Source organism: Acanthopagrus latus, chromosome 3 (assembly GCF_904848185.1).
Source record: "Acanthopagrus latus isolate v.2019 chromosome 3, fAcaLat1.1, whole genome shotgun sequence".
Lineage (NCBI taxonomy): Eukaryota > Metazoa > Chordata > Actinopteri > Spariformes > Sparidae > Acanthopagrus > Acanthopagrus latus.
The window spans coordinates 20,232,092-20,251,230 of record NC_051041.1 but is presented as its reverse complement, the minus strand read 5'-3'; the positions used below and the strand labels follow the sequence as shown (position 1 = coordinate 20,251,230).

General features: G+C 39.8%; 2 protein-coding genes across 2 annotated transcripts; both read right to left on the bottom strand.

Moving 5' to 3' along the window:
- Positions 1-1,945: 1,945 nt before the first annotated feature.
- On the bottom strand, positions 1,946-10,762 carry LOC119016500 (sodium-dependent neutral amino acid transporter B(0)AT1-like). Its single transcript, XM_037092340.1, has 12 exons — positions 8,715-10,762; positions 7,526-7,666; positions 7,303-7,440; positions 6,519-6,700; positions 6,327-6,437; positions 6,127-6,239; positions 5,846-5,974; positions 5,335-5,491; positions 5,033-5,237; positions 4,775-4,934; positions 4,288-4,450; positions 1,946-4,152 (listed from the first exon to the last, which is right to left on the bottom strand). The coding sequence occupies exons 1-12, from the start codon at positions 8,911-8,913 to the stop codon at positions 3,982-3,984; spliced, it is 1,869 nt and encodes a 622-aa protein (XP_036948235.1). The 5' UTR covers positions 8,914-10,762; the 3' UTR covers positions 1,946-3,981.
- Positions 10,763-11,652: 890 nt separating this feature from the next.
- On the bottom strand, positions 11,653-19,030 carry LOC119016499 (sodium-dependent neutral amino acid transporter B(0)AT1-like). Its single transcript, XM_037092339.1, has 12 exons — positions 18,687-19,030; positions 16,432-16,572; positions 15,609-15,746; positions 15,335-15,516; positions 15,130-15,240; positions 14,926-15,038; positions 14,685-14,813; positions 13,586-13,742; positions 13,279-13,483; positions 13,002-13,161; positions 12,454-12,616; positions 11,653-12,232 (listed from the first exon to the last, which is right to left on the bottom strand). The coding sequence occupies exons 1-12, from the start codon at positions 18,883-18,885 to the stop codon at positions 12,059-12,061; spliced, it is 1,872 nt and encodes a 623-aa protein (XP_036948234.1). The 5' UTR covers positions 18,886-19,030; the 3' UTR covers positions 11,653-12,058.
- Between the last annotated feature and the right edge of the window lie 109 nt (positions 19,031-19,139).

The window sequence follows — 19,139 nt, the reverse complement described above, 5'->3', positions numbered from 1 at the left end:
GTGACGATAAGTGTTTCAAGAGCAGCTAAAATGGCTTATCTTGTTACCTGTTCATTTTTCATTGTTTGGACACTGGCTCTACAGCATGAGGGGGTTGGAAAGAGTGAAATAAGTACCACAGCACCCAGGGCAGGATGGTGGTGTGTAAAGTGCCCAAAAAGAATGAAAAAATCGTGGAGGCAATTCCTACCGACAAGATAAAAATGACAATCAGCATTTTCCAAACCCCAAAAGAAGGCTTTCAGCTAAATAATGAAGTATCTGACAAATAAAATATCCTGCCAGATACAGGTATTAGAATTACCATAAAGAAGAATAAAAACGGTAAAGGAAGATCTCTAAATAGTTATATACCACCCACCGACTCCACCCAGCAGTGGTGAGATGGAGTTCCAGACACTGATGCTTCCCTTGTGGCGCTTCTGCACTATAGCCAGCTCCAGGTAGATCAGAGGGAGGCCCCCAAACACCAACGCTGCAGGTAGGGGATGAGGAATGCACCTGGCGACATAAAGTAAACATTTACTTCACAGTTAAACAGCAACAGATTAGACTTTAGACTGTTTTAATCAACATACTCTGCAGAGATTTTTGGAGAAATAACGTTGTGGGTATCTGAAACATCTAAATGAAATAGATGACAGCTTCTTTTAGTTGTCTTATTAAAGTCATAATAAAGAAGTTTTCAGAGCATGATAAGTAAGTGTACTGCAACACCATGGGCACCGTGGGAAAAATTACTAGTTTTGTCCCCCCCACTTTGCTGCATTGGAAACGCGTCAGAGTGCCGCGTCTGTTTCTCATGAGCTATTAAATCCATTTCACTTACTTATTGAAAGAGTGGCCAAATGAATGCAACTCCATTACAAGTTTCCGCTGCCACCTTGCAACCTCGCAGATCGACACGCAGATTGAAACACGCAAACATGCAAACATGCAAACATACACACTGATGAGCCGCAAACATTAACTAGTGTTTGGAGTGCAGATTCCAGGCAGCTGAGATGAGGTGTGTCATGCACTGTCACGCCAAAAAGCCTTGAACAGAGAGTAAACTAGGTGGGAAAGACTGAGACATGACAGGAAAGAGGAAAAAAGGATTGGAAAATGAGACTAAAACAGAGGAAGAGGAAGAAAGGGGTGAAATGAAGAGGTATAAAAAGAACAACTTGGCTAACACAAAGGGATGAAGGGTCTGATTTTATTTTTTATTATATTTGAATCTTTTAAATGCTACTGCAGTGCTTTATAATAGTGTGAGGTTATAATACTTCTAAAAAAGAAAAAAATAATCATTGTTAGTGATTACGTTGTGTCACATTAATTTAGATATTTCATTGGGTCTCTCCTGCACCCCAGAGTCTTCAGTTTTGCCCACCCTGAGCTGGTAAACTGGCTCAGCACAAGTTTTATCCATTATTTATTTATTTATTTTATTCAGTCTGAAATCCTTCTCCGAATTACAAGTAAGTAAATGTCCTGAGAAACATCCTCTTGAATGGTTTAGTCTAAATGCAGTCCAGTGCTCCTCTCCAGCCATCTGTCTTATTCTATTCAGTGGGCTTTACATACAGATTTACAGATACAGATTATTATTATTATTTTTATTTTTTTAAGAAATCAGGCCCACAAGAAGGGAGTGAAAACATCAGATATTAGGTTTAACTGGGAGTGTGCCGTTCCTGGAATAATGGAAAACCTGGTGATGCTGTGTCAGTGTTCCACTGAAGCTACCTGTTTGGATGGAGCCAATATAAAAAAGACATAGTGACAGTTTAAGTTAGTAATTGTCTTTATTCACTTATTCAAAATGTAACTTTGTATGTTGAATATTCAACAGGGAGTCTTTTAAGGGGAGTGAAAGCAAACGTGTGGAAAAATGAATTCATACAGTTGAAATAATTATTTAAGGCAAAAACGTAATGATGAGACAGTAATAAAGTGACATAGATATCGGATTTTATTTCAGAGAAGCTATTTCAGAGTCACTCTTGCTGAATCTTTTGATGCACGAGCTCAACCAGAGCGCGCCATTCCTCAACACATATTTCCAGAGCAAGAGGATGAATAAGCCTAAATCCCTTTTCTTTCTCCTCTTTGATCACCGCCGGCGGTTAGCTGTACGAGTTAATACCAAACTTTTTAAGCAGACCTGAGAAGGGGATGTTTCACTAATTAAGTCTGCTTCTTGCAGATTTAACTAAAAGGGAGGGGGAGAACATTAGAGTTAAACAACAACAGTAAAAGGTTGTGTAGATGAGTATTTGTACGCCTAAACCTTACCAAATATTTTTGTTGCCTGAGCCAGTGGCGGTCCCAGCTTGCATGAAGCCCTGGACCAACCTCACCTTCCCCAAAACCTAATCAAGAGTTTGTGTTACTGGCCAGCTGGTGATGTTTTCATGTTCTTCAAGTGTCTATGGTGTTTTTTTCTCAGGCTCTTCCATTTCAAAGATGTGCAGTTTAGATAGATTCTCATTCATTTATATAAATCTGTTGTGAGTGTTGTCTTTCTACACGTGTCGGTGATGTGACAGACTGTGGATCTGTCCAGGCCGAACCCTGTCTCTGCCAAAGTGAACAGAGACAGGCAGTCTAACCCATTACCACGCTTTCTTTAAATTGCAGCTCAACAAGGAAACACTGTTGAACCGAAAAAGAGGCATTTAACAGCTCTGGAAGATACAAACTTGTTATGACTATCTCAGACTTCTGTAGCCTTATAGCAGCTTCAGATTATAAATACAACAGCTGGATTTTGTTCCCCATCCGTAGGAGAGACTTGGAAAATTGTGAACTAACCCATTACTACTCAAAATATTGGTCAGTTTAGGATACTTTAATAATTTAAAACAATGAGTTGGTGAAAAATATAATGTGTTAAATCGCAGTAGCTTGTTTAAGCTATTAACCTATTATATTAATGCCTAATACTAGGAATGTGCAAAATGGATTTTTTCCTCCACTACCAACAACCGATAATTACCTCCTCTTCATGGCCGATCAGATAACCAATTAGTTCACATCTTTGCATTTCGAAAATAAGTCAATAACTTGCAGTTTATCTGAAGGTAAGAAAGGCAGAATTGACAGAATTGTGTTGAGACTTATAGATGTTTTCTCTCCTCTCTGAACCTTTACAGAACATGTGTTATACGGTCTAGGTCTTCCTCAGAAACTATAAATAACAAAACAACACAAAAAACAACACACCAACAATGACATGTTTGGCTCCTGAGTCACCACTGTGTGGCTCGACCCAGGTGCAGCAGTAAACACCAAACAGCTGCATGGCGTCTTGACCCTTCATGTCTGTGATTTAATGTGCTCTTAAACACACCTCAGACTATATATGAGACAGTTTCTGTTGAAGCCAGCTACGAGCATGTTTTAAATGTGTATGTCGTTTCTAGTTGTTGACAGTTCATGTAATGCACGCAAAATACTGTAAAGAAATTACACACAAGTAAGATATGTTCATGTAAGACATTATGTGCAGGTATACAACTAAGGTGGATGAGCAGAGTATTTAGTTTTGTCTCCAGTGGAAAAAGATACAGTACAGCTATGTAAAAGTGAAGCCATGAAGTTCCACAAAACATGAGCAGAAATATGGAGAATTTACGTGCATCAAGACAAGTTTAAAATCTGTCGTAAAGGTGCAATATGTATGAGTTTTAGCCGAAATACTCAAATATTAACCAAAATCATTTGCATAATAATAATAATAATATTAATAGCAGATCTGACATCATGATGTCTATTTGCAGCTAGCTCCAGCCCATCTCAGTCCAAAGCTCATTTACCACTGGTGTAAACACTAACGTCCCAACAGTCCTCCAACTTCACTGTCTGGACCGCTAGCTGCACTGCTAACTGAGCTAATCAGCTAACGGCAGCTACAGTCAATTCTTACATATTGCACCTTTAAGAACTTGCATTGATATAAATACACAAACAACCACCTGACTTTTAAACAGTTTAGGGCAGAGGGCTTTTCTGCTCAGACGCTCTTTTCTTCTTGCAGTAAACAAACACCAGCCTACATAACGCATACAGAGGGACTGCCAGACTGGGGATCCCTGCCAACAAAAAGACGACCGCGTTGATCCATGAAGGGTACGGTACTGACGCCATAGTCGGGAATTTCTCCTGTTAATCACAAAACAGAATAATTTGTTATCACTATGTGCTGTTCTGTCGACAAGATTTACCATGAATAAGTCATCATCATGAATTTGTCTACTTTGCAACACAACAAAAGAGGTAACAAGCTTGTGTGCTTACAGAGTTTGGATCCCAGACTAAATAGGTGAGCTTCTTTTGGGTTTGTGTCACCAGGTAGAAAACTAAAATAACCAGAACGATTAGTGGACTGATGAACCTCCATGAAACCTGCCAGAAGATGGAAGGCCTATGTCCAATCATGAACTTCAAGTCTTCGTTGAACCTACCACACAAAAAGGTTTTGATTAATTATAATATATTGCATTACTTTATTTTTTTCAGCAAAATACACATGGTTATTCTAGCCAAGAAGAAATATAATATTATATTAATTGTGGCCATTAAGCCAAAACAATGAGCTATAAGACACATAATAGTCTATATAGCAGAGGGAAACTGCAAGGATTTGTTACCGTAGCAACACAAGAAGTGATTGTTTCAGCTGTTAATAAACATTATTGATGGATGCAACTTTAATGACGCATACTGCTGTGTGTTAATATATACAAAAAGTTTACTAAAATCATTATCTCTATATTTCACAAACCTGTCTATGCCGTAGATGTAAACAACAGCTATCATCTCACACAATCCGATGGTCAGCAGTGGAACAGATCCAGCAAAGTTGTCAAAGAGAGTTACCCAATACACCCCTGAGTTCTGTGCAAATAGGAGGCAGATGATGAAGGCGACAAGACATGTTACTCCTGAAACACACATGCACAGAAAAACAAAAGTCAGTCAAGGAGTTCATCTGGGGTTACAGAGCAAATGTGTCAGTGGTTTAAACTACAAAACAGAATACCAGTCACTGCTTCTTGGGGCCATTTTTTAGGTAAAACATTCAGGTCTCTCAGCGGGACCACCACTCCCTCAATGTTGCCAAACAAGGTTGAGAGTCCCAAGCAGAGAAGCATGACGAAGAAGAGGACAGACCAGATCGGAGAACCAGGCATCTTGGTGATGGCTTCAGTGAACACAATGAATGCCAGACCGGTTCCCTCCACTCCCTGCACAAACACACATCAGTCACAACACAGATAAGACTAAAAAACAAATAGATGAATAATAATTGTGGGTGTGTTAGATTTTTATCAATACTGTCACCTCACTGAGAAGTTTCTGCATGTCACAGATTTTTAAGTCCAGTCCAAGAACAGTATTTGGATCGGATGTGCTGTAATAAATCAAGGCTGCCTCGTAGTTGCTTGCAGTGATGCTGCCTTCAGGAAGGTCAAATGCATTTGATAATGTCACGATGTTACTAGGGAGAAAGTAAGTCATCGATTAGAGTCTTTACATCACTGAAGTCAACAATACAAATACTTTCTGAACCTACAAATGAAATATGTACACATAACTGAAGAATTTGAGTGATGGAAGGAACATCAGCAATTTCCTAATCCAGTCATTGTAATTTATGATATTGGAAAACAGTTTTATTTCTAAGACATTACCAAAGAGCAGCATTAGAAATGATCAGTTTCTCCAGACTTGTGCTTTGAGGCTTGGGCGTAACATTTTGTTTCTTTTGTGATTGTGCCTTTTAAATGTAGAATATACTTTTCAGACCACTCGTTTCCAATAACATTGAAACCCACACCCTGTGAAGACTCACTCGCTGATACAGTTGTCATATCTGTCTGTGGCCCTGAAGCCAATGATGGTGTAGGTGACTGTGGCAGCATAGATTGAGGTGAGACCGGTTATAGCAGACAGGATCACAGCATCCTGCATGCAGTTGTTGCTTTTGGAAAGGAAATAAAGCAAAAGATTCAGGACGGTCAAAAGCCATGTAGGGCCACTATGTTTTTTTAAATTTTTATTTAATAGGAAAAAAAAGGGAGAACTGCTGTGAGGTTAAAAAACACAACAAGTCCTTGATTAAATATCTCTTACTGAACAGGGTTGTAGCTTGAGAAGGAGATGAGGCCTCCCCATGCTAAGCTAAAGGCGTAAAAGACCTGGGCACCTGCGTCGAGCCAAGTGGTTGGATTAATCAACTCGTCCACCTAAAAGAGCAAAACATACAGTGTGATGTAGCTTAAAGCTGTTTGATTTACAATTGGCTTTGTTTACTATAGTGATTTGAAACATACATCTGGTGTGAAGAGGAACTTTACTCCATTCATCGCGCCTTTAAGAGTCAGTCCACGGATCAGGAAAATAGCCAGCACGATGTAAGGCAGAATAGCTGTGACGTACACTGCCTGAGGTCATGACAAGGAAATTAAAGTTAATAGTTGTGATGATTTATGGATGGATATGACTTGTCTGACAGCTTGACAGACCTTGCCTGAAGTGCTGATCCCCCGTATGTAACAGATAAAAATGACCGTCCAGGCAGAAAGCAGGCAGAGTACGATGGGCCAGTGGATTCCTCCAGAGTCATCTATAGAGGTCGAACTATTTAGAGTCACTCTGTAGAAGTAGTAATCCACAGTGGAGCTCCGTTGACACTCTGATACAAATTCTGCCGGGGGAAAAAACAGTGGTCTGCAAATGTTGTAATCATGAATAGATTGTAATTTATTATAGGCAGACTGTGCAGGATTAGTTTGATGTTTGTATCCATCCTCCCTGGCTCGATGAGCAAGGCAGAGAGAGGGAGAGAGAGAGAGAGAGAGCATCAGTGATCAAGCGTGAGAGCGAGCAGCGTTGGTGAGAACAAAGCAGGGAATGTGGTTTTTTGGATATCATTTGCCTTTCTGCTCTGTGTTTGTGTGTGTGTACCTCAGTCCCGCCCTCAGTCAAACAACACACAGACCTGAAGTTCATTATATAGTCATGATAGACTGAGAGTATAAAAGGGAGACATCGATTAAACCTTGTCGATACTTTGTTTTAGAGAGTCTCGACTCCATACCCTGCACATTGTTACGGGATGGTTGATGCTGAGAAATGGAGGGCAGGACCTCTCCAGATACAGACACAACTGCACACATATAGAATGTCATAAGTGATGTATGAGACAGACCGCTGTTGTATTAGTCAGTACATTTTTTTTTTTTTTGAAAAGTCCTGCATAGTGTACCTTTAATGCACTTGAGTATCTCTGTGTATATATTCAAATACCTGTGCCATTTTCATTGAGAGGACACTGGGTCCAAGGCAGCGGGTTTTGAAAGGAATTGAAGAGGTACCACATGATCCAGGCTATCAAGGTGTTGTAGTACAGTCCAATCAACAAGGAGACCAGCATGGAGGCTATACCTGTGAGGACATAATCATTAACTTATATCACAGTTACAGACTTACAGGGTTTCTAGGAAAAAATTTGTGTTGCTGCTGTGCTTACCAATACCAGTCAGATACGGGTTGATGGCCCTCCACACTCCCACGCTGCCTTTCCTGAGACGCTGGCCGATGCCAAACTCCATCAGCAGCAGAGGCATTCCTTCCAACACCAGCAGGATCAAGTAGGGGATCAAAAAGGCACCTTGGAAGTGTATGATCAGAAGAACAATTATACATTTATGATGTCGCATTATCACAATCATAGTTTTATTTTCAGCATCCCAAAATGAAAAGGCTCTAGCAGGCAAATGAAGCTTGGATATTAAATGTAATGGAGCCTGGCCTGTGAACAATGAATAATAATGTTAATGTTGCCGATTGCTAAACGGGGTACACTGCAGCTGTGGAAGATATATTCATATCATTTATTTAAGTAACAAAAGGGAAAAAAATTAGTTCTATCAAAGCCTAGAAATACTCTGTTAAAAGTAAAAGTCCTGCACTGAAACATATAAAGCCAAAGTACAAACGTGTAAAAAAAAAAATCTGTCATTATGCAGAATGCCTCTCTGTGTATGTGAAAAAACAAAACTCGATTGAACATGTCTAGTTCACATGTTGAAATGTTAATATCTTAAGTGGAAGTAAGTTATCAAATACATGTAGTGGAGTGAAAAGAAAGCTTGAAGGCTTGGTTGTTTTAGTCTGTCAGATTGAGGCCACTGCTGTGTTTTCCTGTTAAATTTATCATGAATAAAGTTTCCTGGTTGTCACATCAGCCAAAGTCCATTTTTTGATGTAATAAAAACACAAATTTACTGGATATAGGATTATATTGTACCATCTCGGGCAGTATTGTTAAACTTCACTAAGCCCTTTTTGTAGTTTTACAGCTGTCTGTAGATGTCTGACGTCATAGACATCTACATGGGAATTTTCCATGTGTACCATCCCTCACACGAGGATTGCATAAGGGCTTGAATATCTAGTTAAAAAACAATCACCAGATTGAACCGTTTCATCCCCAGTGGCTCATTCAGCACTTTGCATATCTAATATTATTAGTGCCCTTTTTATACTACAATCCTCAGTCATATTTGAAAGATACCAAAAATACCAAAAACATATATAGGAGGGTAGTCCTGCATGCAAACTACACTTTAATTTGTAAAACAATAAGGATTGCAGGATTGACAATCTATGGACTTCTTAACCGTTCTTTGTACCTAACTGTTTTCATCTGAGCTTACCTCCTCCATGACTTTGACACAAGTACGGGAAACGCCACACGTTGCCAATCCCGATGCAGAAGCCGACACAGGTTAAGATGTACTGGGCTTTGTTGTCCCACTTGGGCCTGTCCCCGGCCTCCTCCTTATCCATCCTCTCAATGTCCTCATAGGTGGGGATCCTCTGATCCAGTCCTGGGTTAGGAAATACCAGTCTCATGGTGACCCAACTGGAGCAGAGATGTTATACTTTCGTTCCTTGAAGTCAAAGTGAAGGTTCAGCGTCTGCACTCGGGAGTCTTGAAACAAGTTTATGATCTTTTACTTTATTGGGGCAGTTCACAGATTAGTCGCCGCACACTTTGGACTTCTGTTTTGATACCAGCATTCAGCCATTAAAACTGATCAAATATATGAATATTAAACATACATAAACATATAAAACAATGGAATTGTGATTATCACAGTCCCCTTGTAGATGATTTTGATTCCCTTGGCCCATGGAGTACCCCACCTCTAAACTCATTTCAGCTCTCACTGACCTTTATGTTACTCATACTGCTGTGTGGCCCTGAGGCAGATAATGGGGAAGATAACTGTTGCATATGCTGTAAATGTTCTTTTATCTGTTTTTGTCCATATTTTATACTTGTCAAAGAGCTGTCATCAGTGTTTCGTAGTTTTCTTCTGAAAACAATGACAGTAAAGAATCTATTCTATCTATTCTATTCTACTTGATTCTATAATAATTTGAGGTATCGTCATTGATGATGACAAGAACAGATTCCTGTTCACAGTTGTTGCTTCAAGGAAAAATAAAAACAGATATTCTTTTCAAGCCTCCTCCAACTAGACATTTACTGGAAGCTCCAAGGAGGTCAAGAGGAAGAAAACCTGCACATGTCACTGGATTTATGAACTCATTCAGAGTGAATAAAAGGTAAGTGAAGATTTAAAAGAAAATAAGTTCAGATCGGTTAATGCTTGAATCTGTCTGTAGAAACCATTTCTAATTGTCTATGTCATTGTTAATTGTTGTGTGATGGTATTGTGCATCAGTCAACTAACTGTTTAGATTGACATGCTTTTCTCTTTACACATAATAAAACAGGCATTCCAACTGGATTACCAGTTGGCCAAAGTTGGCACCTGACATACCTCATATCTGCAGACACCCCCAGAAGTTGCAGCCGTGTGTGCACAATGGTTGGGCTAATTTTTGCAGCTTTTCTTGGGATTTAAAACTAAAACACAATATTAACTGAGCTAGCAACTGAGATGATAAGGGTCTTAAGGTGGGTCGTGCTTTACTATCTAATCTTGAGCCCACCTTGAAGTTCAGTTTAAAGGTGTAACATGTAAGTTATACTTTAGCTACCTGTTGAAGGTAGCTAAAAAATGTAGGGGGCAGCGCATCACCAGAGTAACCGCTAACTTCTGCTCACTGTAGGGATGACATGTTTATACAGGATAACCCAGAAGTTCACATTGCCCTGATTCCCTAAACCAAAAGCCAGTGGGTTTATTAAACTGGATTATTGACTATTGCCTAAAAACGGGATCATGTTACTCTTAGGTTGCTGACTTGGCTGCTAATAAATCACAACACTCACTTTGCTCTTTTATTGCACTATTAGTTCAAGTACAACACTAGCTGTGGGTATTGGTATGTGTGCTGCTACTGCCGGTAATATTGCACTTTAGTTCTAGATAGTCTCTATCTCTGTATAGTTTCTATTTTATTCTTATTTCTATTTTATACTCTTTTAATCATTAATTGTCTCTATTTATAGGTACGTATCTCTGTCCTTGTGATGCTGTAACACCTGCATTTCCCAGCTAGTGAATCAGTAAAAGGTTATCTTATCTCCTTATCTTATACCTGATAAATATTTTATTGATGGCCAAAATAATCACACTGTATATTGTTGACTGTATGAAAAAACATTCCTTTTTATAGGCTGCAATGTTGAGCATGAGTAGGTAACTAGTGTCTTACTTGAAATTTTTGGGATCATGAAATCACCCCTTTGTTTACAACAAGTCAAATGTCATTTATTTGAGAATATATTCTTGAACAAAGATCCAACTGGTGGATTATAGTAGATTTGCATTTTTGTAATTTAGTTGAGATCTAATGTAATTAACTCATTTTGTCCTTGTTAGATTAAAACTATACGTCTAATTGAAGTTCATTTCATTGTATCTGTCACTTCTGAAACCACTCCAGAATTATTTATTGACTGATCGATCCACTGATAAGCTTTTAGGTCTATAGATAGCATGTACCGAGCTCTAACAATTGACCTGATGATCGTGTTTTATAAATGATTCAGTTATATATAAGATTATCATTATCTTGTTATTCATCAATGGACAATAGTCTGGCGGTTGATCAGGAGGCAAAGTTCAGTTTAGCTGACTTAAATGAACTTTCAGTTATTTAAGTTACTTATTACAATTTATGATGTTATGTATTGCTTACTGTATTAACACTACAGACTGCTGATCTGTCGTTTGTTAATTATTTAATGACAAAATATTATATGACTGATATCAGTATGATTGTATGCCCATAACTATACAGTTGGATGAGTAAGTGATTTTTTACTCAAATAATAGTGCTTAGTTAATAATTTCACACTTAAAGCACCGTACACATTGCTGACAAAGTTTCCACTGTCCCTTTCACTCCTTACAGCATGTTGCGGTCTGATCTGTCAGAGTGAGGTCTCCCTCTCTCGGTCAATGCGCTGCACCACATCCTCTGCGTCTTTAAACATTTATAGCCTACTTTATGTATGGCTAGTCAAACACATCGATGTCAAGGTCAGTTTGACTTAACATCAAATCTGTCTATGACTTTTAAAGTCCATATCATGAGTCCATATCTTCATTACGAGTCCTTTGTAGCATAATTTGTATACAGCAGTTGTGAAAGTCATAAGGCAAAAACCTGAAGGGTTGAATGTTTTTTTTATTGAAATTCCTTTACCTACAGTGACCTTATGTTCTTCCCACATTTCTGTGCGATATTATCTGCCATATTGTTGGAGGTGCAAACAAAAACAAGGCTCCTTTTTGTAATTGTCAACACGACACCTTGCTAATTCATCTTGAAGCCAGATGGTTTTGTAAAACAAATGATTTTGACAATGATATAGCTTATAAATCACTATGGTGTCTTGTCTCTCAGCACCAATGAATTCGTACAAAATGGCCAGAAATTGGTTAGCTGAAGTGCATCATAAAAACATCAGTATTGTGCTTAAGAAAAAACATTGCAATTCAAATATTAGTAATTCTAATGCAATAATAAAACAAATAATAATCTTGCATTGTCTTGTATGATGTAATTAAATATTTCAGGCCATTTGGCTCATTGTTTGCCTGGATGCTATTTTATCCTTGCAGCGAATGAGGACCAGCCTACATAACATGTATAGAGGCACGACCAGACTGGGGGTTCCTGCCAGGATAAAGATGACCGCGTTGACCCATGAAGGGTATGGTACTGATGCCAGAGAAGGGAACTCCACCTGTGTGCCACAAAACAGCATGGTAAGTGCATTTGGTATGCAATGGCAGTCCAAGCTTTGCTGAAGTCTGTTTAACTACTGTAATAAGGTCGTCATTGTATACCACAGAGGAACATCATCTACCAAAAAATGCTTAACATGCCATTTTGTGTATTTTGCAATAAGATAACATAAACAGCTGAATATGTCGGGATGCAAAGGGTGATATTGTGTGTGCTTACAGAGTTGGGATCCCAGACTAAATAGGTGAGCTCTTGTTGGGCTTGTGTCACCAGGTAGAAAAATAAAATAAAGGCAATAGCTACTGGACTGATGAACATCCATGAAATCTTCCAGAAGATGGAGGGTTTATGTCCAGTAATGAACTGCAGGTCCTCATTGAGCCTACCACAAAATAAGGTTTTAATTAGTTTAAGAAAAAAATTCTAATACACTGACCACCAAAACAGGTAAGTGAATAACATTAAACATTTTATTACACTGCAGTGCTCTTTTGGAAAAGTTTTTGTGTATGCCGCTTGACATTCGGCACCCACTCTGGTCATGTAACACAGTTACATAGCAGTGGAGCAATAGACTGTAATCAGATGATCAGTTATATTCGTGTCACTTGTCAGAACCTTGACTGTTTTTTGGCTGATTGTTGTGCCATAAAAACATCTCTGTTACAGAGTATTTATACAGAATCTCCATAAGGCAGTACATGTCAAGATGTAGAGAAAACACAGAAGGACAATGTATTGCTCAGATAGTTTTGATAAGCACAAACCTGTCTATGCCGTAGACGAAAACAATGGCTATAATCTCAGTCAATCCAATGGTCAGCAGTGGAACAGATCCAGCAAAGCTGTCAAAAAGAGTTACCCAATACATCCCCGAGTGCTGCGCAAACAGGAGGGAGACGATGAACGCAACAAAACATGTTACTCCTGAAACACACATGCACAAAAACAAGGAAGCGTGTGTAAAAGCAGACCAGAGACAAACAAGAACGATGTTTCATTTAGAGTTGAAAAAGCTGAGTTGAATTTTAAAAACCAAGTTACCAGTCACGGCCTCATTAGGCCAATTTTTCGGAAATACATTCAGGTCTTTAAGTGGGACTATCACTCCCTCAATGGTGCCAAACTGACTTGAGAGTCCCAAGCAGAAAAACATGACGAAGAAGAGGACAGCCCAGATCGGAGAACCAGGCATCTTGCTGATGGCTTCAGTAAACACAATGAACGCCAGACCTGTTCCCTCCACTCCCTGCACAAACACACAAACATTAATCGTAATGAAGAGGAGACTTCAGAAAAACAATCAAAATTCAGAATCTCATATTTAGATGGCATTCGTCAATACTGTCACCTCGCTGAGAAGTGTGTGCATGTCACAGGTTCTTAAGTCCAATCCAAGTACAATATCAGGTCTGGAGCTGATGAAATGATTCAAGGCTGCCTCATAGTTGCTCACAGCGATGCTGTCTTCAGGAAGGTCAAAGGCATTTAATAATGTCACGATGTTACTGGGGAAAAATTTTTCACAGGTAACTCTTTACTGGAATTTAATAAAGGTTCAGATTCTTCAGAATCAGGATAGGCTTTATTGGCCAAGTATGTGTACATATACAGGGAAATTGACTCAGCCTTTTTCAACAGGGTTGTAGAATGTAATTGAATTATGCAGCATAAAGTCATTTTATTTTCATATAACTTTCCTATAACTTGTTATGGGTGGGTGAGGGGGTGGGGCTTCTTTTAGTATCCTTAATACTTGCATCATAGATGGGTACCAATTATGTTTTTCTGGGTGATTTTAATCACCCACTGCAGAGCCTTCCAGTGCAGTTTGTGATGTTTCCATGCAGGATGCTTTCCAGTACTCCTCTGTAAAAGCTGACAGTAACCTAGCTCCAGAATTTAGCCTTCTTAAGTTTACATAGGAAGTAGAGACTTTTCTGCCATGACCACGATGGGTTCAGCTCCGCTGATGTAGACAGAAGGGTGTATTTGCCTCCTCATCTCTAAAATCTACAATCAGCTCCTTGGTTTTGCTGACACTGAATGGTAGACTGTTCTCTGGCACGCTGCAAGATGGTTCATTTCCTCCCGATATGATCTCTTGTGTTTGTAATTTAGGATGATGATGTTGGTGCTGTCAGCGTACTTCATGATAGAGTTCTGTCAGTGTCTGGGAGTGCAGTCATGTGTATACAGCTTGAACAGGAGAGGGGGCTGAGTACAAAGCCAGGGCTACAAACAGTAGCTGTTCTTATTCTAAAGGTGTGTGAAGACTGAGTGGAGGAGAGTGGATATGGCATTGACTGCTGACCCTGGTGCTGCCTGTGGGTTGAAGTTTGTTCCTGTCCTGTTTGGTGATTGGTCCAAACAAGATAGTGAGAAAACAAGATTCTTTTTTTAAATGGCCCATTCAGTTTGTTCATAAACTCAAAATGAACTGTACTTACTCGCTGATACAGTTGTCATATCTGTCTGTGGCCCTGAAGCCAATGATGGTGTAGGTGACTGCAGCAGCATAGATTGAGGTGAGGCCGGTTACAGTGGTCAGGATCACAGCATCTTGCACGCAGTTGTTACTTTGGAAACGATAAAAGCAAAAGACACAAGATACTTTGACTTCGTGTCTCAGAATGGCCAGCATTTTTTTTCCAAGCAATGTGAAAAAAATGACACTTTAACTCCACGTACTGGACAGGGTTGTAGCTGGAGAAAGAGATGAGACCTCCCCATCCCACACCAAGTGCAAAGAAAACATGGGCACCTGCATTCAGCCAAGTAGTTGGTTTCGCCAGCTCATCCAACTGTAAGAGTCAAGACATATGGTGTGTCTTTGAGCTATGAGAATTGTAACTTTTTATTTTTTATTTTAATTAAAGAGATTTGAAAACATACATCTGGTGTAAAGAGGAACTTAATTCCACTCAGCGAGCCTTTAAGAGTCAGTCCTCGGATCAGGAAGATGGCCAGCACGATGTAAGGCAGACTAGTTGTGACGTACACTGCCTGAGGCCAGGACATGAAAAAAAAAAAAAGTGTTATATAATTGTAAGAATTTAGGATTCATTTAGGCCACAGTCTTACAAACAGTTCAACAGACCTTGCCTGAAGTGCTGATCCCCCGTGCATAGCAGATGCAGAGGATTGTCCAGGCAGCTAGCAGGCAGACGACTATGGGCCAGTGGATTCCTCCGGAGTCGGCTATAGAGGCTGAAGTATTCAGAGTCACTTTGTAATAGTAGTAATCCGTAGTGGAGCTCCGTTGACACTCTGATACAAATCCTGCCAGCCAAGAAACAGTGGTAAGCAAATGTTTTAATCATGAGTTTGGTTGCTAAATATGCTTGAGTTTCTCTGTGTGTGTATTCAAATACCTGTGCCATTGTCATTGAGAGGACACTGGGCCCAAGGCAGCGGGTTTTGAAAGGAGTTGAAGAGATACCAAATGATCCAGGCCATTATAGCGTTGTAGTAAATTACAATAAAAAAGCACACCAGCATGGAGGCTATACCTGTGTAGGACGGAATAATTTATTGATTTCACAATTTAAATACACAAACTGGATTATTTTATCTATCCAAACATAAGGGTTGAGCTAGTTCAGCCGTATTTGGGTTCAAGGGAGTTTAGTAGTTCTGTGTAACACAGCTGCATGTTTAGCATTAGTGACAGCTGGTAAAATTGCAGACAACACTGACCCTCCTCTACATTCCTGTATCTCCTCATCCACTCTATGCTAACTTTGTATGGCTCCTCTTATGGGCTTCGCAACCTACTCAAGAAACAGTGCATCGTCTTTGTGCTTGAAACGTAAGGTTTGGATTTGCACTTACGTAAGACACAAATTAGTGAAAACTCATGATTACTGTGAAGTCAATGTTATGTTGCAGACTAACTTTTGGTCCATGCTGAGATAAGCTAATGTTCCCTGAACATAAGCTGTAGACTTCACGATACTATACAGTGTTATCATCAATTTGGCATTTATAAAATTCACCAGTTAACGTTATGTTAATGCAGTCACACTAAAATCTATAAGCAGTGGCATGTTTTGTTTTTATTTAGTACATAATACAATACAATATAAACCTACATTTGCATAGAATGTTCAACCAATTTATGTGGTAGAATTAACTCAGCATCTTGTCGAGTTAAACAAGCAAAAAAATTGTCACATTTTTGTTGCTGTTGCTTACCAATGCCTTTCAGATAAGGATAGATGGCCTCCCACACTCCCACGCTGCCCTTCCTGAGACGCTGGCCAATGGCAAACTCCAGCAGCAGCAGAGGCATTCCTTCCAACACCAGCAGCATCAAGTAGGGAATCATAAAGGCACCTGGGACAAGTATGATTATGCGCTTTTATTGTTGTAATAAACACAATCATAGGGTTTTCCAGCATCCCAAATATGACCCAATGTTTGCCTATAGAGCCACCAGGTCTGTAGACAATGCTGTAAACATGGCCCTGCACTATACCCTCCAGCATCTGGACTCTCCAGGAACATATGCCAGGATCTTGTTTGTTAACTTCAGCTCTGCATTCAACTCTAACATAGGTGGATCACAGACTTCCTGTCTGACAGGAAGCAGCACGTGATGTTGGGGAAACATGTCTCTGAATTCCACACCATCAGCACTGATCCTCCCCAAGCCTGCGTTCTTATTCCCCTGCTCTTTTCCCTCTTCACCAACAGTTGCATCCCCAGTCACCAGTCCGTCAAGCTCCTGAAGTTTGTGGACGACACCACGCTCATTGGGCTCATCTGGGGATGAGTATGCCTACATGTGGGAGATGACCATCTAGTGACCTGGTGCAGCCAGAACAACCTGGAGCTTTACACTTTAAAGACAGTGGAGATGGTCGTAGACTTCAGGAAGAACACAGCTCACACTGGACTCACACTGGTGAGTCCATCCTCACCTCCTCCATCACCGTCTGGTACGCTGCTACCACTGCTAAGGACAAGAGCAGACTGCAGCTTATCATGTGCTCTGCTGAGAAGGTGATTGGCTGCAATGTTCCATCCATTCTCTCTCCCCTCTGGCAGGAGGCTGCAGTCCATCAGGACCAAAACCACCCGCGACATGAACAGTTTCTTCCCTTCTGCAGTTGGGATCCTTAATCCACTGACACTTGCACTCTTATACTCTCATACCCACCACCACCTTTGAATCTTTGCGTTACAATAATGCAGAATTTGGACAATTTTTATAATTTTTAACAATATGTTATTTTTTATCCATTTTGTCATTCCTGTACAGCTCTTCTGTCTTAATTTATCCCACTTGATTAATCATCTCACATTATGTCTTTGCTTATATTGTTTATAATGTATATATATACTAGTCATTGTCTGTTTATTGTTTATTGTCTTCAATGCATGCACCTTATTCACCGAGACAAATTCCTCATTGGTGTAAAATTCTTCTTGGTAATAAATCTGCTTCTGATTCTGATTCTTGAATTTAATTCAGGCCAATATTGTACTGTTTGATAATCTGTATGTATTTTTGAGCACACACATTTCTAAAATGAGTGAACCGTCGATTTGATCCAGATTTCCAAGCCATTCCAACTTATTTGAGATGTGTAGTGTGGCCCAAGTTTCTGGTATTTATTGTGAGCAAACAGGCTCACTCTGATGCTAAACACTGAGCCAATTTCTTCGTTCATCACATATATATTCAGGCAGTATCACAGTTTCCCATTCTAAATGGCATCAACATTCAAGTCAACATTCAAGTTGATAAACAATCACCTCATATCAGCCGTAGTCCATAAAAGTGTTTTATTGTATAACGTCTTACAGTGTCTGCTTTGAAAACAAACACATGGGCCCTTTTCCTATTTTTGTCATCCATGACATTAATGCAGTACATTTACATTTACATTACATTTAAGGCATTTAGCAGAAGCTTTTGTCCAAAGCAACTTACAATAAGTACATTTGTCACAAGAGAGAAACTGTGACATATCACCATCGATAGAGTAAAAGAAATATAGAAACAATTGTCAAGCCCTCATCTGAGGGTCGTAACTGCTGTTTGTCAAAGATACCTAAAGTGCTATGATAGAAGTGCTAACAATATGGGGGGAGGGTTCAGGAGGGAGTCATGCGGGGTCGAGGTGAAGTCTGAACAAATGAGTCTTTTGTGGAAGATGGAGAGTGATTCTGCTGTCCTGACAGTGGTTGAGAGTTTGTTCCACCACTGAGGTGCCAAAACAGAGAAGAGTCACAACAACTACCACAGCTGGGTGTGTGGTAGAAAGATTAACCAAGCCATTTGTATGTGGGCACTCTCTTGTAAGAATGAATGAGTTATTTAAGTCTATAGTTTAAACCCCTTCTCATTCTGCACTGCAAAACATCCCTCCAGTCACTCCAGCAGACCTCCATCACACTTGAATTTGTCACACACCCTTCAACAACATTTCATATGAGCTTACCTCCTCCATGACTTTGACACAAGTAAGGGAATCGCCATATGTTGCTGATCCCAATGCAGAAGCCCACACAGGTTAAGATGTACTGGGCTTTGTTGTCCCACTTGGGCCTGTCCCCGGCCTCCTCCTTCTCCACCTTCTTCAGATCCTCATAGGAAGGGATCCTCTCATCCAGTCCCGGGTTAGGAACTAAAAATCTCATTGTAATCCAACTAAAGTACAGATGTTACGCTATTGTTCTTGGGAGTCAAACTGAAGGTGCATTGTAAGTGCAGAAATAAGACCATGATCAGTGACTTTATTGGTTAAGTCCAGATTAGCCAGTGACACTTTGGACCTTCTGCCAACAAAACATATTCATTTGACCTTTATCTATACACAGGAGATCATTGAACTGTATTTACATCAACAACATCAAAGAGAAGGAAATAACACAAAGGGATAACAAGGAATAAA